Below are 23,769 nucleotides of genomic sequence, written 5' to 3'. Positions count from 1 at the left end.
TTCAAACCCTGCTTTTCTGCCTGCTTTCTTGGAGTTCCTAATAAGGTGATGGGAACACAGACTCTTCTGCTTGACAGATTCTCGTTTCCTCTCACCCCACCCATTGTGTACTTCAATCCTGCAGTTTCCAACAGTAGGATGCCTGGGTTTTGGATGACATTAATGAGTTCAGAACAGCAGATTTATAAACATGTGAGTTTCTTATTAGGCTAAAAGTCATTTGGTTTTCATTTTTTGTTAACTCTGTGTTTAATCATCCTAAAACCAAATTGTCTTTTTCAACCCAAATAAATGATTTCCTTCTTAGATCCAAGAGCTTTCAAGCTTTGAAGATAAAAGGACAGGCTGTTTCACGGCTCAAAACTTTCCATGACATGTTGCTGAGACAGGAAGCGAATTTGCAATCCCGGGTGCATTCTAAGAGGTTCATTCTAGAGAGAGGGTATCTGATTCAAAAGCAGTGACCCTTGCTTCCTAAACTGTGAAGGACGCTGCTCCGTAGTCCCCAGAGTCAGAAGTGAGCGTGCAATGGCGCTGCACTGATACCCGCTCCACAGATTCGGTGGAGAAGGCACTGAGAAGCTAGACTAGGCCCAGCCGCGATGACGTCCTAAAGGGAAGGGTAGCATCCGCTTGGACAATGGAACACGTATGTTTGTCAACAACACTAAAAATTAAAGGCCTCACACAGAAAAACTGGGTTAAAATACAAACTTCAATGTATTCTTGTTTTATCTTCTCAAGGAGAACTGAGAAGTAAGACCCGCACATTTGTCATGCTCAACAGAGCCTCAAGGGAAGTTAACACAGAACATTCAACACCATCTCTTAAAGAATCACATTTCACAATAGTGAGTAAAAGGAAAAAACATTAGCAAACAAAGGAGGCCGTTCTTCCCCACCCCCCAGTTTATTTTCATGCTCAAACTAAGCTATTAGTTACAAAAGGGAAAGAAAGACAAAGTTAAAAGTTTTTTAAATTGAGGATATAATAGAATTGTTTTTTCTTGTGAAATACTGTTTTAAGTCCCTTTATTCAGCATGCCACCTTACAGTGATGCAATGCAGAGGATGCTAACTCTACACGCCTTCTTAGTTGTCAGGCAGGAACCCTGAGAGTCTTTTAGCCCTGTAAGACGACAGGGCCAGGTTTAGACAATATATTCAACTTTTAAACCGTTACTAGACACAAGCAAAAATGTGCCAATTCCCAATTGAAGCATTTTTTTTAAATTGTCACTTGGGCCCCATCTATGAGCGTCCGTCAGGAAACAGGCCTCTGAAGAAACCACCTGTAGCCTGTGGGTGAAAGAGGACAGAGGGCATCGCAAATGTCATTCAGCCTCCAAATGGAAACCTATAGATACGACACATGAAAGTGTCTTGACTCAGACAGCTTCACTCTAGTGACTTCCACTGGCCACTGGACTTTTCCCCTCAATGGACATTTACGAAGTATCTAGTGTGGCGGAAGACTGTCTTAAGCGACTGTTGGGTACGTGGAAAGGGAAGACCAATTCCACTCCTTTAGTGTTTGTAAGAGACTCGTGTTGCACTTAAATACATAATGACCCTTACATTAGCATAAGTAATATCACTCTTGTCACTTGCTAGAAATGCATATATGTAGCTATTGAAGCCTTAAGCAGCTCACAGCTATTTTAAAGGCACAGCCAGGTGGTTGCCGTGCAGGTGTGCCTAGCAGCAAAGGGTGAGTTTGCTGGAGTCAGACCCCTGGGTTCATGTCCCAGCTTCGCTGCCATCTTGCCACTGCAGGACCAGGGCAAGTTATTTGCCCTTATATTCCTCCCACTGGCTGCTTTCTTGTTAGGGCCAAGCTGCCTGGAGTCTGTACTGCTGGGCCCCCTGCCCCTACTCTCTAACCACCACCTATGGACTCCTGTCTGCTTCGTCTTCATCAAACACCTCTTGGCACGCACGTCACTTTCTCCTTGGCCCAAAAGTATTTAATGGCCCCCATATTGAAAAGTTAAATTCATTAGCAGGTTTAAATTAATTAAACAGGCAAAGAATAAAACTCACTAGCAAAGTATTTAAAACCTTCCCAAATGCGTATCTCCTTTGTCTCTTCCCTGCCCCTTCTCATTACACTCCAACACACTGTGTTCTTTCTGACCTCCAAGCCTCTCCCAGTCTCTTCTCTCCCTAAAGTCTTGCCTTCCTGGAGCTCCTTGGCCACTCTGAGCACAGCCCCTGCATCTTAGAGCAGTGACTGCTGGCCTCACTTCCTTGACTTTGATTTGAATTTTCCTGGAAGCGACGTTGCCTTTTTCTACTTTCCAGCCCATTTCTCCTCACTGGATGCTTGAGCTCCTTAGGGACCAGGCCGGTGTCTCCTGCTTCCCATCCCTCCAGGCTTGCCTCCTGGCATCTCCAGCACCACACAGCACCGTGGCCTCAGGCAAGGCTGCTGCTGGTGGGCTGTGTCCGAAGAGGTGACCAGGGCACTCACAGAGAACGCAGCTCGTGTACTCAGACAGGCACGGACTGGCCGTGTCTATTTTACTCTGTGAGCCCGTCTGAACCTAGAAATGCTCTTTTCTATATTTTAGTTTGAGAAAGATTCATTTTGTTGTGAATGCTGTCTCTACAGAGGGAGAGTCCTTGTTGGGACTAGGATAATATTGTCAAAATTAGCCCCAGAAACAGCAGTAATTTGGGAATGCCTTACCTTATCCTGAGGTCGTTTATTCAGCAAAGGTTGATGTGCCTTGCTAGTGAGAAGCACCCTGCAAGCTGTTGACATCCCCGTTCCTGTCTGCCAGGACTGGGAAGAGAGGCAGATAAATGCATGGGCATATTTTTTTTTTCCAGAGTCAGAAGTGCTGCGGGAGCATAGGCGCACGGTGTGGTGCCCTCAGGAGAGACACCTCACACAGTCAGGAGGGGTGCAGGGGAATTTCCTGCGGAGGGGCTGTCTCAAAAGGTGGACGGGAATCAGTAAGAGACGGGGAGGCAGAGAGGCTATACCAGGCAGAAGGACCAGCGGGTGTGAAGGCCAGGAGGTGAGAAGAGAGCATGGTGCACTCTTAGAAACAACAGAGGAAGTTTAGAGCACCACACGCACGAGGATGGGGTAGGTGGTGCAGGGGCCGGATTATAAAAAACTGGCAGTGCTGTGTTGAGGATTTAGACTTAGAATAGAGTATGTTGACAGGCAGCCTCTGAGACAGCTTCTGGGAAGTGTTCCCTCCTCTTCAATTTTTTGGAAGAATCTGTGAAGGATTGATGTTAATTCTTCATTAAATGTTTGGTAGAATTCATCAGTGAAGCCATCTGGTCCTGGGCTTTTATTTCGTGGGACATTTTTTGATGACTAATTCAACATCTTTGTTGTTATAGGTGTATTCCGATTTTTCTCTTTCTGAGTTTCAGTAGTTTGTTTCTATAAATGTGTCCGTTTCGTCTAGGTTATCTAATTTGTTGGCATATAACTGCTTGTAGTATTTCCTTCAAACTCTAGTTTTGCAAGTAATGCCCTTTCTCCATACCAGATTTTAGTAATTTGAGTCTTCTCTCTTTTTGTCTTGGTCAGTTTAGTTAAATGTTTTGTGATTTTGGTGATCTTTTGGTTTTATCGATTTTTCTCTATTTTAAAAATTCTCCATTTTATTTGTTTTCTTTCTAATCTTTATTATTTTCTTCCTGCTGCGTATTTTTGGGTTTAGTTTGTTTTTCTTTTTCTAATTTCTGAGGATGGAATGTTAGATTGTTGATATGAGACTTTTCTTTTTTTCTTAAAAAAAGTGTTTACAGCTACAAAATTCCCTATAAGCACTGCTTTAGTGCATCCTTCATTGTTGCTATGTTGTGTTTTCATTTTCATTAATCTCAAAGTATTTTTAAATTTATTATGGGAATTGGCTCACACGACTATAGAGACCAAGAAGTTCCCTGGTAGGCTCTCTGGAAGTCAGATTCTGTTCCATCTCCTCGGCCTGTTGTTGTTGCTGTTTGTTATTATTTTACTTAGTGATATTTCTAAATATCTTCTGTAAAGTCTATATTCTTTATCATGTTTAGTCACTGAGCTCTCTGCTCAGTGAGCTCAGCGGTCAGTTAATGAATGGACAGAGGTTTCCTTGACCGCCAGTGACCAGCAAATCTCCTAGTCCTTGGAAAGCTGCTCTGTGTGCATGTTGGGCACTCCTTCAACACTCAGCCAGGCAGCTGAAACTGTGCCTCAGCTTTCACTTTCTGGTTCTACAGAGCCCCAAGATCGGCCAGAAGTGAGCTCTTTGGGCCTTTGCAGGTATTTTCTGAGCATGTGCACAGCCCTGGACACATGCAGAGTCCTACACATGCCTGTGACCTTCTAGGTGCCCAGAAAGTGGGTGAAGCTTGTCTGAGACCCCATGGAGAGCTCATTCCCCAGATTTTCCTTTTATGGTTTATGATCAGCCTATTGTCTGTCCAACTGTTACCCACAGCCTTAGCCAGCCACGAAGCACCCAGCCAGAAAGTTAAACAACAGTCTCTAAGTTTTTATTTTATTTTTTTACAAACCCCCCTGGAGAAAAGCCTTTTGCACTAAATGGGGTCTTCCAGGGAACTACTAGAGAGGCTAAATAATGACGATTCCATGGGAATGAGGCTTTAAAGGACCCCGACTCCATTTTTCTCTCTTTGATGGCTCTCAGGCTGCTGTCTTTTATTGTGATTGCTAGTTTTCTAGGGAACCACCACGTGGGAGATAGGGAGAAAGGAATAGGGCAAGTTGAAACATCACCAAGTTTGCTGTTCATACCAAGACTCGGCCATTTTAATGAAATAAAAGCTTCCCAGATTATTCCAAGCCTTTGGTGGTTAACTTTCAGAGTTCTAGAAAAGTTGATTTTGACAATTTTTGCCAGTTTTCTTTTTTTTTTTTTTTTGGAGGAGAGAATTTTTTGATTGTCAATTATTAATTGGTGAGTTATTAGTCCATTTGGATGCTCTGTTATCAATCAGTTTTATGTTCAGAGGATCTCTCTGGTCCTAGTGTGTGGAAGACACCGGGGTTTGAGGAAGGCTGGAGTGAGAGGGATGAGTTGGGAGTTTTGTGGTCAACAGGCAACAGATGATGGAAACCTGCACTGAGGCGGTAGCAGCGGAGACACCACCCAAACAGTTCAGATGTGCCGGATGATTACAGCTTGCCAGGTTCTGTGTTCAGTGCTTTGCTTCCTCTTTTGTACATCATTGTACCTATTTTAATAATGATAAAAGTATTAATACCTTGCCCAAGGTCACACAGCTAAATTGGGGTTAGAGCAGGTTTTGGAATCTATTTGTGTGACTTTAAAATCTATGTTTATAATCACTACGCTGTATTTCTAGATGCAGGCTTAATGACTATAGTAAAAAACATTATTCATTTGACAAACATTGATGACCTTGCAGGTTCTATTCTGGGGGCTGGGGATATAACAGTAAACAATATAGAAAAAACTGGCCAGTTGTGTTAGGTCACTCCTATAATTCCAGCACTTTGGGAGGCCAAGGCAGGTGGATCATTTGAGGTCAGGAGTTTGAGACCAGCCTGACCAACATGGTGAAACCCCATCTCTACTAAATATACAAAAATTAGCCAGGCTGGTGGTGTGCGCCTGTAATCCCAGCTACTAGGGAGGCTGAAGCAGGAGAATCACTTGAACCCAGGAGACAGAGGTTGCAGAGAGCTGAGATAGTGCCACTACACTCCAGCCTGGGCAATAGAGTGGGACTCCATTTCAAAATAAAAAAAGAAAGAAAAAAAGAAGAAAACTCCCTGTTCTCATGGTGCTTGCATTCTCATTGGCAAAGGCAGACAATAAAAAGGATATATATGCGTGCGATACCTTATGTAGGGTAGTGAAACATGTTAAAATACAATAAGGAGAGAAAGAGGGTATTGGGTGGGTGTGGGAGGATGTTTGTATTAGTCCGTTTTCAGACTGCTGATTAAGACATAACCGAGACTAGGCAATTTACAAAAGAAAGAGGTTTAACAGACTTACAGTTTCACATGGCTGGGGAGGCCTCACAATCATGATGGAAGGCAGGGAGGAGCAAGTCACATCTTATGTGGACGGTGGCAGGCAAAGAGAGAGCTTGTGCAGGGGGAACTCCTTCTTATAAAACCATCAGGTCTCATGAGGCATATTCACTGTCACGAGAACAGCACAAGAAAGACCTGATTCAATTACCCCATGATTCAATTACCTCCCACCGGGTCCTTCCCACAACACGTGGGAATTCAAGATGAGATTTGGGTGGGGACACAGACAAACCGTGTCAATATTTAAATAAAGTAGCCAGGTAAGGCCTCACTTGAGAGCAATGTTTGAATAAGGAGCTGAAATCGGGGGAGGAGTCACGTGTGTATTCAGGTGAGCAGCATTACTGGCAGAGGACGCAGCAAAGTGCAAAGAGCCTGAGTGGGAACAGCAAGGGGCTTGGGTGGTGAATGAAGCTGAGCGAGCGCAGGGGAAGAGTCTGAGGAGATATAGAAGGAATGAGGACCCAGATCCATCAGGCCTGGCAGGCCACTGACAGGAGTTTGACTTTGCAGAGTGATGTGATTAGAAGGATGACTGATTTTTGTGTTGAGAACAAGGAGACAAAGCCAGAAGCTGAAAGGCCAGGCAGGAAGCTTTGCAGTAATCCAGGAAAGAGCGGTAGCAGTGTGGCCGGAAGTGGGAGCAGCAGCGGAGGTGACAAGCAGCCTCTGTAGACTGTATTTTGCAGGTGAAGCTTACAGGATTTACTGAGAGCCTGGAGGCAGGGAATGAGGAAAGAAAGCTGCCAAGGATGACTTCAAGTTGTTGGGCTTGAGCAACTGGAAGGATGGAGTTGTCCTTGCTGAGATGCGGCAGAGTGGGAGGAAGAGGTCTGGGGAATTGGGGCAAGGCTGAGTCTGGGGCTGTTTCGCTTGAGTTACAAATTCAACATCCTCACGGAGAGCTTCCTAGTAGGCAGATGTATAAACAAGTCTGTTGTTGAGGGAAGGCGTGGACATATAGATGGCATTGAAAGCCATGAGTCTGGATGAGCAGGAGTAGATGGGACGAGAGGACCCAGAAATGACCAATACCAGCCTCCCGGTTCAGGGCGGGAGGGATGGACATCACAGACGAGAATACTGGAGAAACACCGCCCTCTGTCCTTCCTTAGCCTTGTCTCCCACTCTGTCTGCCTCTACAGAGGTATCATTGCATTAATGACAGTCACATTAACAACCTTGATCCATAAATAGAAATAAATGAGCAAAGCAACAGCACGGGGTGCAGCTGAGCACCCAGGTGTGCACTCCACACTCGGGGCTCCCTCCTGGGCCATCTCAGTAAAGTTCCCTGTACATCCAGAGGGCGAAGAGCTCTGACGGTAATTTTTAAAAGATTTCTACCAAAAAAAGTTAAACCTTAATTAAGCGTGCATCTGAAATTCCAACAGATCAGCTCAGTTTTTGGTAAAATGAATTCACGTGGACTAGCTCTTGCCCAGGGACATTGGATAAATGAGAACTGCTGCGTGTGAGAGGTGGGAGGAGTTGGGAAGCAGGGGAAGGAATTCATTCAAGTCCTCCTAGTCCAGGATCAATGACCATCCACTCGTTTCTCAGCACTTTCCCCAGGCTGACAGTGGGCACGGTTTGCCGGAGAGAGTTCGTATTCCCTGCTCGTATTAATCTTCCCTTTCCAGGGAGCTTGCCAGTCCGCCGAGGAAAACGCACGTCCCGCCAGCATTGTGGATGTGAATGAGAGCTCTTTGTTCCTCTTGCTCCTCCTGGTGACTGGCCCTCTGCTCTCCCAGAGGGAAACCATCTTTCTAATCATTTGCCATATACGGTTGGCTCAACCCAACCAGGCTTTTCTCTGTAGCGTCCTGTTGCTGCAATCTGTGGTTATGGTTCTTAAAGAAGAGGGATGTGTTTTTCTATCCCCAAGGAAGGAAGATTTCCACTTGGCATTGTTTTCTGCCAACGTGTTTTTGTTGTTGTTGTTGTAGAAATGGAGCAGAAAATTGCTGCTGTTCTTTTATTGCCCAACTGTCCATGCCACTTCCAGTCCTTGGGAAGAAAATCAATTGTTTCTGCAAATTTTATTCAGACATTTGGGTTACTCCTTACTGAAGTCTTCACCATTCTTTCCTCTGACCAACTCATAATTCTGTGATGGAAAAAAACCCCCACTGTTTTCATATCAGTGAAAAACCATCTGCTATTGTCTCCTTTCATTATTTTGCAAGCCCTCACTTGGTCACAGGATATTTATGAAATAGATGAAATGTTTATGCATATGTCATGCAACTTTACATTTTTAAAAATGTATTCCTAAGCTTTACCTACGTACCAAACGCAATGCTTATAGATAGTACTTCCTTCAGTCTTCACAGCAACCAGGTGAGGAAACTTGTTTTTAATCCGACTTTGTTAACCAGGCAACGAAAGCCAGAGAACTTGAATATCTTGCCTGAGGCCACACACAAGCTCAGCCAGTGAGTGCTCTTCACAATGGCATCTGCTGCCCCTCAGGAGATCAACAGCACCTCGCAGGAAGAAGCTCTTATTTTCCAAGTTTGTGCATTTTGCATAGCAATCACAATTTGAACCAAAATACTTCAGGCTTCATTTTTGCCAAAGAGTTTAATACAGTGCATGTCAACTCCTAAAGAGATGCTGCACAGACTCATGTAACCAATTACACTGAGTAACAGGTTTGTGTAGGATGGGAAGGCTTAGAACTCCTTTTAAATGGTTTATTTTTCAAACCTGTAGCCCTGATTTAGAGCAAGCATTTTGTACCACTTGAAAGTTTTTGATTATACAACAACCAAGGAATTATAAAATTTGGGCTACAGTAGCATGACAAGTTACCTCCAGCCAAGAGGCTCAGGTGAAAGAAAGACATTATGGTGGCAATGAGGAATTCCCATTAAATCTGAATTTCTTTCGGACTACTAGCAGATTCCCTCTCTAGAAGAGGGAGAATTGATCAAAAATGTCTCAAAGTCATTTGGCAGATACTGGGAGCACCTGCTTACTAAGGTTCTAGATTGAACGATTAGGGGTAGATTTTGACAATGTGCTTGACTTGGTCATAGACTTACTTAGTCACACTGGACAAGTCACTCACCCAGTGATGGTGCTGTCCTGGTAGGGGCTAGAACAAGAGTCTCTGCAGGCAAGTGTAAAGACAGGATGGTGATGGCAGGGACAGAGAGGCCTGGGCCGGGGAGGTTGGGACCAGGCTGGGGAGGCGTTTCCTGATGTAGTCTCTGCAGCTTATGATGGACTCCACCATGTAGGAGAGGGAACAGTGAGGTTGGGAGCTGGAGAACCCCTGGGGTGAAATAAGGAGGTAAGGATTGGATTCAGATGGGAGAGTCCGTGTGAGGGTTGCTGTATAGGGTGGCCAGGGCTACTGTAAGGAAGCACCACCGATGGGGTGGCTTAAACCACAGATACTTATCTTCTCACCATGCTGGAGACTGAAAGTCCCAGATGAAGGGGTCCGTGGCATTGGTTTCTCCTGAGGCCTCTCTCCGTGGCTTGTAGGTGACCATCTCCTCCCTGCATCTCATAAGGTCTTCCTGTGTGTCTGGGTGCTAATCTCTTCCTCTTGTAAGGACACCAGGTATACTGGATTAAGGCCAACCCTAATGACCTCATTTTAACCTAATCACCACGTTAAAGACCCTGCCCCTAAATACAGGCATATTCTGAGGAACTAGGGTTTAGGTCTTCCACATACTCATTGCGGGGGAAATAATTTAGTCCATAGCAGTTGTTTTATTGTGGTCCCCAGATAAATTTTATCATGTGCCCCACTGAAAAAAAACATTTTGAGCATGAATGCCCATTAAGACTGTTTAATTATTATAAAGTGTATTCTAATGGGCTAAAGTATAAGGCATACCTATATAGAGAATTGGCCAAAAATGTCTCAAAGTCATTTGGCAGATACTGGGAGCACCTGCTTACTAAGGTTCTAGATTGAACGATTAGGGGTAGATTTTGACAATGTGCTTGACTTGGTCATAGACTTAATTAGTCACACTGGACAAGTCACAGAGATGTTTTAAGGGATAAGCAAGATATAAAGAGAAGTTCTGTTTTGTCCCGTGACCTGCAGGATCCTCTTGGTCATCCCTCGGATGCAGGTGCCCCACACTGCCTTCGTGGTCACCACTTCCATCTCACTGATTCTTGTTTTTTCTAGGCTCTGGGAATCCAGCTGCTCTTCAGATTGACACATTCTTTCCTTAGATATAAATACCTTCAATCAGATTACGGTGATGTCTCCCGGCCTCGGAGCCATTCTCTCTGTCTAAGCAGACTCTGCATCTTGACTGATTTACGGTTTGCCTCAGCAATCGGATTTCCTCCAGTTCTAAGCCCTCCAGGACACATGTCAATCTCCTGTTAGGCTCACAGCCTGCACTTTCCATTTGCCACCCAACGCTTTCCTCTGTGAAACACTGTTCTTTCTTCTCATGCATAATTTCCATTTCCCCACCGAGGCCGTAAACTCCACGAGGACATAGATTAATCTAAAATCTGTCTGTTTTCCTAGTGCCGAGTATGGTGCTTAGGAACAGCAGGGTTTGCTGATATTAGACAAGTTTTAATTGATGATATTAGACATCAAGTTTGCTGATATTAGAACTTTCCACATTGACACGAGGTCAAATAGAAAATTCACAACTCATTATTGCTTCAGATCTTATAAGTTCAAGTCTTGCAATTAAGCATAAAGGTAAATATAATTCTAACACAATTTTTAAAAAAGACTTTTGCATTCATAGCCTTCCTAGATGCCCTTCTGGAGACTCCTCAGGAAGGAAAACATGTAAACGTCCTGACATGTGCCTGAGCTGGCCATGCCAGGGCATGGCACAGAGCCACTGGGGAGGTGGCCTCCAGCCTCAACCTTAGCCTGGAGTTGCTGGCATTGGCCCTTAGGTGTTGCCAGACCTGACATTGAAAGAAGAGCAAAGGCAAGGCTGGAAGGATCTGAGAGAAGTTTCCACATTGAAGAGGTTACAAGAAAGAGGAAGCTCCGATGGTTCCTGCCCACAGGGAGAGACACTCATAGTTAATGAGCATCTGTTATGTGCCAGGCACTGTTCTAGGACCTCCTCTGTATGATCTCCCTGAATCCTTGCAATACCACACAATAGAAAATAGCTTCATTTTGCAGATGTCTGTACTTAGAGAAGTTGAATATTTTTCTCTGTATCACAGAGCTGGTCGGTGTGTGGTGGAGCCAGAATTGGAACCCAGGTCCGTCTGACTCGGAAAGACCAGGGCTTCATCTAGCATCTCCTGCTAGGCCTGGGGATTCCAGGAAATGGCTCATTTTTTAGCATCTTTCCTTGACTCTTCTACCTCTATTAGAAAGTATCTTTGCCCTATTTTCCTGGTAGAGTTCCTTTCTGATTAAGGTGGACGGGCAGTGCAAAGCTTGCGATTAGTGATCGTGGGCCCATATCCCTCTCTGACAACCCAGGTACGTTCGACATAGGTTTCTTGGGGCTGTGCCTAACACAACTGTGGCAGAAGATATTTGAGGGCAGGCTAGCCTGTGCAGCTGATACAGTTTGGATGTTTTCCCCTCCAAATCTCATGTTAAAATGTGATCCCCAGTGTTGGAGGTGGGAGATGTTTGGGTCATGGGGTGGATTCCTCATGAAAGGCTTGGTGCTGTCCTCGGTAATGAGTGAGTTCTCGTTCTGTTAGTTCACATGACAGCTGGTTGTTGAAAGGAGCCTGGCACCTCCCCACCTCTCTCTCGTCCCCCTCTCACCATGTGACGTGCCTGTTCCCTCTTCACCTTCCATCATGATTGTAAGCTTCCTGAGGCCTCACCAGAAGGTGAGCAGATGCCAGTGCCATGCATGTACACAGCCTGCAGAACCATGAGCCAAATAAACTTCTTTTCTTTCTAAATTACCCAGCCTCAATATTCCTTTATAGCAAGCAAAACAGACTCACACAGGGGCTGTCTCAGATCATGTCACATAAGCAGCCGTCCCTTGTGGCACCTGTCTAGGCGTGTTGGAATTTGTCAGGTTTAAGCCCTGGCAACAGCGGGAGACTAATTATGGATAATTACACTCTCTGCAGTCCTTACCTTGGGCTACGATGTAAAGACCACCAGTGCACATAAGAACAGATTCTATTTGTTGCTTAGCTAGAATGGAGGAGCAGTGAGCTGTTTTAAGAGAAATGTGTCTCTCCTTGTGCCGGCCGTTCCTTCAAGTTTAATTGAGACGTTTAGAGTTGTGGGTGCTTTTGAACATGGTATCAATGAACTTTGCTCATTGATGGCTGGCCACAGTAAAGTTCTTCCAAAAACTCCTCCTTTTGGTTTGTTTGCCAACAGACTTCAGCTTCTTGAGCACAGTTACTGATGAGGGTTTTGCCCAAGAAGTCAAGGTCTGTTGGCAAACAAACCGAAAGGAGGAGGGTTTTTTGTTGTTGTTGTTTATTTGTTTTTGTTTTTGTTTTTTGACAGAGTCTTGCTCTGTCGCCCAGACTGGAGTGCAGTGGTGCAATCTCAGCTCACTGCAATCTCTACCTCCCAGGTTCAAGTGATTCTCCTGCCTTAGCCTCCCAAGTAGCTGGGATTACAGGCACACACCACCAAGCCTGGCTAATTTTTTTGCATTTTTAGTAGAGATGGGGTTTTGCCATGTTGGCCAGGCTGGTCTCGAACTCCTGACCTCAGCAGATCTACCCCGCCTCAGCCTCCCAAAGTGCTGGGATTATAGGTGTGAGCCACCGCACCCAGATGGAGCTTTAATACGGTACAAAATTGTACTCCTCTTCACTGAAGGGGGTTCAGGCACTGTGTCATCCTATGTGTATCCTGTCCTCTGGTCTTTCTAAGCCATGGAAAAGTAGTCTCTCTGCTCTTTGAGCCCCATCCAACTTCAAAATGCAATAGAAATTTCAACGAGGTCGTACCTTCGTGTGTGCAGAGCCCTATCGTAGGTTCAGTGATGGGACAGGTGGAAGGTGCTGTCTCTAATGGTGACAAATGACAGGCTGCCCACATTCTGAGCACTTGATGTTTTTGAAATGTCCTTGTTTCATTTACTATTTTTTTTTTTTTTTGAGACAGAGTCTCATTGTCTCACCTAGTCTGTAGTGCAATGGTGTGATCTCAGCTCACTGCAACCTCCACCTCCCAGATTCAAACGATTCTCCGTGCTTTAGCCTCCTGAGTAGCTTACAGTAGTTTACAGGCATCAGCCAGCACGCCCAGCTAATTTTTGTAATGTTAGTAGAGATAGGGTTTTGCCACTTTGGCCAGGTTGGTCTCGAACTCCTGACCTCAGGTGATCCACCTACCTCTGCCTCCCAAAGTGCTGGGGTTACAGGCGTGAGCCACCACTCCCAGCCTCATTGACGTCAATGAGGAAGCCATTATTATCCCCATTTTACAGATAAGAAAGCTGATTGGGCTCAGTGGCTCATGCCTGTAATCCCAGCACTTTGGGAGGCTGAGGCCAATGGATCACCTGAGGTCAGGAGTTCAAGATCAGCCTGATCAATATGGCAAAACCCCGTCTCTACTAAAAATACAAAAATTAGCCGGGCGTGGTGGCATGTGCTTGTAGTCCCAGCTACTCGGGAGGCTGAGACAGGAAAATTTCTTGAACCAGGAGAATTGCTTGAATCTGGGAGGCGGAGGTTGCAGTGAGCTGAGATTGCGCCACTGGACTCCAGCCTAGGTGACAGAGGGAGACTCCGTCTCAAAAAAATAATAATAATAAATAAAAACTGAGGGTCAGAGAGCCTGAGTTACACAGTTGTTAGTGAAAGAGCCGGGATTTGAAGCCAGGCCTGGCCCCAAAGCTTATGCTCTTTCCACAGCCTTTGAACTCAGGCAACTGTGTGGCCTTCAGTGCTGATGGGAGTGGGGGCTGGGGATGATGGCTGGTGGCCAGCTATTGCACGGCCATTGCTCATGCCAATCTGAGGAGTTTATCTGTAGTTCTTTAAACATATCTCTGTATTGGGAGCTGTAGTTTTGTTTTCTTCTCAATTGATGGAGCAGCTATCCATCTAGCCCCAGGTCAGTAAACCCAGTCAGGTATGTTTTAGGGTCTGACAGACACAGGACAACTTCACTTTCCTGTACCAGGTGGTACTTTGGTTCATTTTACTCCAATGAGATGGGAATTAGAGGACATAAAAGACTAGCCAATAGGTTTCATGTTCCTTTTTATTCTTTTCCCACTACATGTAATATCAAGTACTATCCAGGTCATACCTGCATGGCGGGATTCTTCAATGAGCCAGGCAGTCCTGGGCCCCAGAGCTGGTGCTCATCCCATAGAGATGAGGGTGCACACATTGGATTTACTGGTGCATCTCAGCCCAGTCTTTGCAAGGACAGGTCCAGTCTGTTCTAGCAAAAGAGAGAGAGAGAGCGTGTGTGTGTGTGTGTGTGTGTGTGTGTGTGTGTGTGTGACCTTTTCCCCAGGGAAGAATTGTAGGTCCCTAGTAACATCTCATCATAACTTTATTTTATCTTAATCAGCCACAGGGATGAGTTTCTCTCCAATTCACTGATAGAGACATTGTCAAAAGAGCAAATATAAATGATTCCTTTTTTTTTTTTTTTTTTTTTTTTTTTGAGACGGAGTCTCACTCTGTTGCCCAGACTGGAGCGCAGTGGCATGATCTTGGCTCACTGCAACCTCCACCTCCCAGGTTCAAGCGATTCTCCTGCCTCAGCCTCCAAAGTAGCTGGGATTACAGGCACCTGCTACCACACCCGGCTAATTTTTGTATTTTTAGTAGAGATGGGGTTTCACCATGTTGGCCAGGCTGGTCTCGAACTTCTGACCTCAGGTGATCCGCCCACCTCAGCCTCCCAAAGTGCTGGGATTACAGGCGTGGGCCACTGCGCCTGGCAATATAAATGATTCCTAAAGAGGGAATCGGGGATCTTCAAGCAGGGATTTGCTGATATAGTATTTCTTCTCCCTTGATGCAGAGACATCACTCTTCCCTTGCAAAGAGCCCATATTCTGGGCTTGTTGATCTCATTGGCTTCCCAAGAGAAGGATGAATCATTATGTGGTGGTGTTAGGGTGACTCCAACCACATCGGGGATTCCCCTGAGTGCTTCCCACAGGATGTGAAGATCTTAGGCTTTCTGGTTTTCTTATGTTACAAAAGAAGAAACAGAGACCCTCAAGGTGGCAGGAGGAGTCAACGTCACAGGGTGAGCAGGAGAGCCAGGACACGCCCCTGGCAGGGCACTGAGCTCCTCTGGTGGACCTTTGACCTCCCTGCAGGAAAATATCAACAGCCTTGTTTGCTCCATGCCCTCTGGGGAAGTTTGTGAGAAAAGTCCATGCAGCTCTACACAAAAACACAGAGCAGTGCTCTTTAAAAGAAGTGTTGTTCTAAAATAAAAATCTTCTAGGAAACCGCATCTCCCAAAGACAGAGTGTAGGGTGGTAGGAAGAGCGCTGGACGGAGGCCGGACCATTTTGTCCTGTTTTCACCATGAATCATTTGCAAGACCTTGGGAAAGTCATTTGACCTCTGGGGACTTTGGTTTATAAAATGAAGCAGTTGAGCTTGATAGGTGGTTTTCCAATTTATCTGATGGTGGAGCAACTTCTGAAATTCCACAATGGTGGAACCTTTCTTAGGAGCCCAGTATATAAAACAGATAAAACAGGAGCTGCACTTGTTGAAGATCAGGTGAACACAGGGCCAGGAATCTACTCACTCTGGGCACCTTCCCAAACCCCAGACTTCCCAGGGACCCACAGGGCTGCACACAGTGCTGGAGTTGCTGCGGGCCTCCCTCACACACTGCCATATTTCTTACCAGGAGATGGCTCTCTTACCTCATTTCCAAACTGTACGACTTGGAGGAGAAGTTATTGATCAAACTAGTTTGTGGACTTGCCGAGGAAGAATGCCTTCTGAACTCAGCTGGAGGAAACCACCAGCCAATGTGCCCTCGATGACCTTGCCCTGTGGTTTATAACAATGGGCCACCAGCATCCATGACTGGAGACCCTCCTCCCATTCTGCCATTCTGCCTCCTGAAGAATGCACTCCTAGACTAGCATGGAAGACATGGATCTTTGCTACCCCCAACATCCCAATGAGACCTTCCTTAAATCAGTGCAGCATAGCACTAAGGTCTGAATGTTCGTGCCCCACCCCAATTCGTATGCAAAATCCTAACCCCCTAGGTGATGGTATCAGCAGATGGGGCCTCTTGAGAGGTGATCAGGTCATGAGGACAGAGCCCTCATGAAGGGACCAGTACCCTTAGAAAAGACACTGCAGAGAGCTAGCCAGTGCCTACTGCCACGTGAGGACTCATGGAAAGTGCCATCTATGAGGAAGAGGCCCTCACCAGGCACTGCTAGTGGCTTGATCTTGGACTTCCCAGCCTCCAGAACTGTGAGAAAAAAATGTTTGTTGTTTATAAGCCACCTCGTTTATGGTATTTTTGGTATGGCAGCCCAAATGAAGAAGACATACAGGAAAACAGAATAATTTTTAAAATACTTAAATGAGCATTAAAGTGAAATAGGAATGGTCACTTCCAAGATGGTTGGCTACAGTGTTCTTCTCCAACTAACCCTCCCCTTGAGAACAACTAGAAAAACTGCATAAAATATTTTGGAACCTCTGCTGAGGGTATCAGAGAGCTACCAGGGCAGTGAGGACTTGAGGAACCAAAATCAAGAGGAGAAGAGGATTGCAGAGAGGCGCGCCGGACATTCGGGTCCACTCTCCCCGCTGAGGCATTTGCCAATTCGGAGTGTCCGTGGAGGGACTGAGAAGCTGAGGAGAACTTTGGGCAGTCTCACAGGGCCGGGGAAACCCTCCTCAGTGTTCAGGCCCTGCTGTGCAGGAGAGGGCCGGGCAAGCACTCCAGACTCTCAGGTGGGGCAGTGGAGGGGATACCCCCAGGCAAAATGCTGAACCGGAAATGGACCCATCTTCACAAAGACTGAAACCAGCTTTGAATCAGCTCATCCAGTCTGGCCTAAGGCAATCTGCCCCTGGGCCTAAGTGCCTGCCAAAAGCAAAAGTAAATCCTCTGCAGGCAGGCGGATAACATCATCTAGAACCTCAGATGATATCAATGATGTTATATTTAGAATATCTGATATTCAAAACAGACAGACAGGTGTGAGACCCAGTTTGGGAACTGGCCCTGGGGTCTGGTTCAGCGTACGATTTCTCATGAGGAGGGCAGCTGTTTGCAGAGGGAGCCATGTGCTGGTGCTAACAGCGTTAGCTGCGGTGCAGAGGGTGGTGTGAGCTGTGCAGACACTCTCTCATCTTCTCTGAACAACAGCTCAGGTGTCGCTATTGTGATTTTTCCCATTTCACAGGTGAGAACACAGGCTGGGGGACTGAATAGCCTGCTTCTCCGCAGGGAATCTTATTTGGGAATGTTGTAGGGCGACCAGCTCAAGGAAGATACGCTGCGACTTACCTTCAGGGCCTGGCTTAAGGCTTATTAAAGGAAACACTCATTTATCGGACCTCACATGCAGACAGCTGCTGGGTTTAAGCGGCATAGAGCACCACACCTGCAGGGCCGGCATACCACACCACTCCACTGGAGCTCCAGTGGCAACTTGCAGATGCCTGCTAATGCTGAGCAACGGTTGCCCGAACGTGGGACTGAATTCCTCGGCTCCTGGGAGGCCGGCGTGGAAGGTGAAGCAGATGCCTTCACACCTCTGGGACCATCAACTGGGTCCCTCGCGGTGGGTTTCTCAGGCACGCCCCCAAGGGAGTCCAGACAGAAACCTGGAGCCCCAAGAAAGCTCTCTTGGGAAGTCACTGGGAGCTGCAGGATGTTCTTAGCAAGCACCTCATTCAGAGCGTTTTGAAATGGGCTCCTCAGGTCCTGGAAGTTCTTTGGAGCAAGGTGGGGGTGGGGCAGGGGAAAGGGGACAGGAGGGCTCAGCCCTGCCCAGCCCCGGATCAGCAATATGTTTCACCCTGATCTGCTTTTTACACTGATGTTACACATAAGATTTCATTGTTTAAAATGTTTAAATTTTTTTTTTTAATTTTAAAAAGAGTCCAACTCTTTAAAAAAAAAAAAAAACAGTTGCAAGATGGCCTTTCTAATGTAAGCTGCTTGTTGGAGAGATGAATATCTCAGGCCCAGTAAGGGTAACTGATGTCTCCACACATGGAAACAATGGCAGAGCCGTGAGCGTGGTTTTCCCAACGACTTCTTTTCCGAGTCAGGCCTGTAAAGACGGTACTAAAATACACACTGGGCGGTGTGTATTGACGCTGAGCCTAGAAGACACGCCAGATTGTCCTCTACCCCAAATAGAAAGTGGTGACAGCCAGGCTCCAGGGACAGGTACGGGCCTGCCCTAAAACGCAGTTAGGACTGCGTCATGACAGCAGGGCAGGGTTAAGGTCAGGAAGTTCTCTTCCTTGGAAACGGCTGGTCCCACAGCACAATGCCTGCAGGTCTGATCCCAAATGCCTAGGTCCAAAGTAAGCGGCGCCTTCCTTCTGGCCAGGGCCGGCCTGGTCCTCAGCCTCCTTCTTCACTCTTCCCTTCCCTGAACCCCTTCCCAGAGTGGGGTGGGGGCAGGGTCACCGATGGAGCCTCTTCTAGTTCTTTTTTTTTTTTTTTTTTGAGATGGAGTTTCGCTTTTGTCACCCAGGCTTGAGTGCAATGGTGCGATCTCAGCTCTCTGCAACCTCTGCCTCTTGGGTTCAAGCGATTCTCCTGCCTCAGCCTCCCAAGTAGCTGGGATTACAGGCATGCACCACCATGCACTAATTTTGTATTTTTAGTAGAGACGGGGTTTCTCCATGTTGGTCAGGCTGGTCTCAAACTCCCGACCTCAGGTGATCCGCCCGCCTCGGCCTTCCAAAATGCTGGGATTAGAGGTGTGAGCCACCGCACCCAGCGAGCCTCTTTTAGTTCTTATTTCCCCTTCCAGACCCCTCCTCAGAACTCACTGGTGACTCTCAACAAAAGACCCCTAATTTAACTTTGGGAGTAATGAAATCAAATTGGGTAAAATACCTATGCATTTTAGGGAGAAGAGAGAGCATTTCAGTGTCCCCTCCATCTTCTGCAAATCGGGGCCTGCTTAGGCGGCCAGAGCAGGCATCTCAAGAAGAAATGTCTCAGCTTATAAATCCCAAAAACATTCTTCTCCCCCTGACTTTTGTCCCTTTAAAGACACTTGCTAGAAATTGCCAGATACTTTAAGTACTTAGGGCTGACTGCTTTTCCTTTTCCCAGCCGCTACCCCTTCTGAGGGCAACCCATGTCTTCTCTTCATTTCCATCCCAGCACACCAGCCCAGGCACCATCTTGGATGCTCAAGTCTCCTCACTCCCCACTTCCAATGTATGGCCTGCTCATAAGTCCTTCTTGAGTCCCTTCCCTCTCCTCCACCCTCCTACCAGGACTTTAGCTCAGGGGCACCCTCTTTCGCCAGCACACACCCCTCCCCAGATTGACTGGCAGGTGCCCCCTCCATGGGGTAGAGGCAGATCGCCAAGCAATCATTTAGGCCACGGGCTGGCCTCCCAGCACCACTGCATTGATGCCCATCCGTTCTGCCCATCACAAGGATACTGACTTCCCCTCCTGTGTGCTGGCATCATGCTTTGCCAGCATACACGACGGCAGAGGACACAGACCTGGACATGACTTCCCGGGTCATACAGACCCACTGGGGAGACCAGCAGCAGCCAGGGAGAAACACCCCTGTCTCTACCTGTGGCTGTGCTCCATCCTCTAGATCAGGAGACCAGGGTATCCTTGAGGAGGAGGGAGGCTCAGAGGGGTGAAGGGGAGAATTCAGCCAGGTGGCCAGGGAAGGGGAGATGCCAAAGGTCTGGAGGTGCGCGTGTGCCCTGCCTGCAGAGGGAGGCTGGGTGAGTGGAGCACGGTGGGTGGGGGCGAGGTGGGGAGCTTGGTGAGGGCTGACACTGGGGAGGACCTGCGGGAGCTGGTGTCGGATCTGGAACAATCCAGCGTGAGGCCCAGGGTATGGACTTGGGGTCAGACTGCCTGGGTCCAAATCCGGGCTCTGCCCCTCACTAGTCTGTGATTGGGTCAGAGCCTTCGCTTCTCTGGACCTCCGTTTCCTCACTGTAAAGTGGGATGGTGTGATAATAGACATCTTACCTTCAGGGTTGTGTGGGGAGACGGAGTGAACCGTGGGAAGCCTCCAGCAGACCGCCCACTGAACCGTGAGCGTGGTCCTGCTGACTGAGGGGCTCTGCGCAGCCTCGCGGTCTGGCTGTGCTCTCAGGGCCGCTCGTGGTTGTATGGAGATCACAGCAATGGGGGCGAGAGTGGAGGCCGGGGTGCAGGTGGGGCTGGTGCAGACCTCCAGGTGCCGGTAACGGGGACTGGCCCGGGGTGGTGACGGGGGAGATGCAGGGAATGGGCAGACAGGAGAGATACTTGGGGCAAGAACAAACAGGACTTGCTGATGGAGTCGGTATGGGGTGGGGGTGCAATAAGAGACATTAACCCTCAGGTGTGTGGGTTTGGAAACGAGGAGCTTGACGAGATTGTGCGTCCGAGAAGTTTCTGTGACTTGCCCAAAGTCACACAAGGTGTAGGTGGCAGAGCTGGGGTTGTTCTGACAACCAGGTGCGGTTCTTTCCTCTGCACAAGCCGGCTTCCTGGGATCTGGCTCTTCCGGGGAGAGGGACCTTGGAGAGCGCCTGCCCTCGGGTGGGAGCCTCCCGGGACAAGAGCGTCTGGAGGTCAGGTGGTTTTCTGGAAGGCACACAGCCAGGGAGGGGGCCGCAGGCAGGGGCTGCATCCGGCGGCCTGGGGTGGGCAGGCACTCTCTGTTCCATGCCACACAGAAAGAGTCCCCATGGCCTGTCTGAAAAGCTCTTCCCGGCCCTTCCGCGATAAACAACCTGCTGTCCCCGGCTCCGGGCGGGAAGAATCTAAGGGGAGACGCTCCTGTGTTCCTCATGCAAGCTTGCCTGGGTGGTTAGCACAATGAAGCCGTCAAGCCACTGGGCAGGAAGGGCAGGAGCTGGCATGTCAAGCACTGCTGCCCACCCGAGGGATGTGTGCGCGGTAGCAGCAGCCCACGCCGGGGGCGGGGAGCATCCTGGTCCCCCACAGGAGCTTGCCAGGCGCAAGGAGTGTCCGTGTGGCAAGACCCCTGCCCCAGCTTTTCATTTATAAAGCAGAGCATGACCTCCAGAACTCACTGGGGCTCTGTATGAGGGCGCTCCCTGCTTGGGCAAGCAGGGTGACCCCGTCCTCCATCACGGCTCTCTCACTGTGACGCCAACCATCGGTCCCCACGCTCGGCTTGCTGTAGAACGTGTCCTCTCTCTAGGTTGTCATGACAATTTTCACTGAGAAGCTGTTTCTGGAGAGGTAGCAAAAAAAGAAACAGGGGAAAATGCTTATTAAAGCCAGGCCTACCGAGTCTGACGATTTCAGTGGTGTCAATACATTCTCAGCGGCTTCGGAAGAAAAAGTGGAATTTCTGTCCTCTGCACCAGCTGGCTGCCGGGAACTTTGCTGTTATATAGAGGCAAGGCATGAAGTCCAGAATCCATTACATTACACTAATTATAGTAATAATGATAATAACAATTAAATGTGAGCCTTCAAAGGCAGGTCCCCTCTGGCAGAATCCATTAAGGAGAACGGGTGTAATTATTCAGGCAGTGGAGGCACCGTGCAATTTTGGGGGTGGTCAGTGTTATCCTGATAACAATCCCATTCTCTCCTCCTTCGTCACTGGCCATCTGGCCTTCCAGTGTCTTCTCCCCAGATCTCAACCATCTGTCCATCAGTGTCTCACTAATTATTGCAAACAATTCTGTGTAAAATGAGAAGAAAGTAAAGGTTAACGTTCCCATTTTACAGATTAGTCATTGTGTTCCTGAACAAACAGTGAGGAAACCCAGGGGAGGTGACCGCTAGGTGAATGTGTGCTACAGAAGAGCCAGACCCAGAGCTCTGCTTGGGCAAGCCGACGTGAAAATTACAACAGCTTACTGAGGTTTTTATTTTTCCTGATTTTTCTCTCTGCACTAAACAAATGCACATTCATTGTGGTAAATCTGAAATACATAGAAAAGCCTAAATGAAAAATCACCCAAAATCTTAATGTCTGGGATTAAACCTAATACTGAGGAATACCTCGTCCACCCAAGCTTGGTGGCTGATGTGAGTCAGGAAGGGTTGGGAGGTACAGTTCTGTCTTCACGTTCCCCTCCTGGCAGGCTGCGGACCCCTGGAGCTGCATCCATGCCCATACAGCTCTAGAACCTCCGCCTGTGTGGGGCTGTGTGTCAAACACTGGAGCTTCTGGAGCTGCCTGGGCTTTGGCTCATTAGAACTCAGGGATGAAGTAGAAACTGTAGGTCGCTGCCAAAGAGCATCCAATCTTTCCATTCATCTGTTGAACGTGCGCGGAGGCATTGAGAGGATAGAGATGATGTTGCGAGGTTAGAGATAGAGATATAAAGAAGCTGTAGTCCTTATCCTTAAGCAGCTTGCAGACTAACTTGGGAAACAGATGCTTGAATGAACTAGTAAAACTGTGCTCAGCAATGCACTTCATTTTACAGATGAGCAGATGGAGGCAGAAATGCAACATGGTTGTTAGGGTCTGAGTGTAGCAAGTCCCCATTTCAAGATCAAATTTCAGGTGATAGACAATCTCCAAGATAGCCCCCAATGACCCTTGATTTTTGCACCTGATATGGTCTCTTCCCACACGGCATCAGGGTTGGTCTGTGAGGCCAGCTGATGTGGCAGAGCTGACGATATGTGACTTCCAAGGCTGGGCAGCAAAGGCATTGAGGCTTCCACCTTGTTTTGTGGATCACTTGTTCAGAGGGAAGTCAGCCAAAATATTCTGTGAATTCTCAAATAGCCCTGTGCAGAAGCTGATATTGAGAGCATGGAGGCTTCCTGCTAAAGGCCAGCATCAGCTTGTCAGCCGCACAGGTGAGGCTGGGGGAGGATCCTCAGTCCTGATCAAGCCTTCAGATGAGATCACAGCCCTGGCTGACATCTGACTGCAACTTTGTGAGAGACCCTGAGCCAGAGCCCCCAGCCCAGCCACTCCTGAATTTCTGGTCCACAGAAACTGTAAGAGATGTAAATAAATTATTATTGCTGTTTTTAAGCCACTAAGTTTTAGGATGATTTGTTATGTAGTATTGGACAATAAATACAGTATCTCTAGTTTCTCTCCTGGGAAGAAATCTATTAGCTCCCACATACACAGTGTTCATTTTGTGCCATACACCAGGCTAAGGGATTTGCATTCGTAATCTGGTTTAATCCTCACAACAGTAAGGCAGTAATGCCTACGGGGTGAGTATCAGTCTTATTTCCATCTGACAGATGAGGGTGTTAGGACGTAGAGAGGGAAGGAGTTTGCTCAAGGTCAGGCAGCTGTAAACTGATAGTGCCTGCATTTGAACTCAGTGCTGCCTGACCCCAAAAGCCCAAGCTTTTAAGCACAACAGGTCTTATGTTTTCTTGTAAATGCTCAACCTAGGGAATATTTGTTGATGTTATGTGCCACACACACTGCCAGAGCCTGGGATACGCACCTGCCCTATGGTGCTGAGGGTGGCTCTGACAACATCATCATAGCTGGTGGCTTCTCATTGAAGGCTTCAGGCCCCCTTCCTCATATCAGACCCTGCCTCCTTTCTCCAGATTCCAGGCTGCTGACTCCTTGGGTCTCCTTCCCCCACCGCTCCCTGCTGGCAGCAAAGAGATACAG

At 47.5% G+C, this 23,769-nt stretch overlaps 1 protein-coding gene across 2 annotated transcripts in view; it reads left to right on the top strand.

Moving 5' to 3' along the window:
- Positions 1–23,769, top strand: part of KATNAL1 (katanin catalytic subunit A1 like 1) — a 163,536-nt gene that overhangs the window by 126,897 nt on the left and 12,870 nt on the right. The window contains exon 10 of one of the 2 annotated variants that reach the window (XM_073013149.1): positions 17,374–17,916. The exons of the other annotated variant lie outside the window; for it this stretch is intronic. Coding sequence (XP_072869250.1) covers positions 17,374–17,402 — 29 coding nt within the window. The 3' untranslated portion in view covers positions 17,403–17,916. Of the gene's footprint in view, positions 1–17,373; positions 17,917–23,769 lie in introns of those variants that run through there. 2 annotated transcript variants of the gene reach the window in all.

The sequence above is a fragment of the Chlorocebus sabaeus genome, chromosome 3 (assembly GCF_047675955.1).
Source record: "Chlorocebus sabaeus isolate Y175 chromosome 3, mChlSab1.0.hap1, whole genome shotgun sequence".
Lineage (NCBI taxonomy): Eukaryota > Metazoa > Chordata > Mammalia > Primates > Cercopithecidae > Chlorocebus > Chlorocebus sabaeus.
Note: the sequence above shows the minus strand (reverse complement) of the source record. Positions and strands in the feature narration are given on the sequence as shown.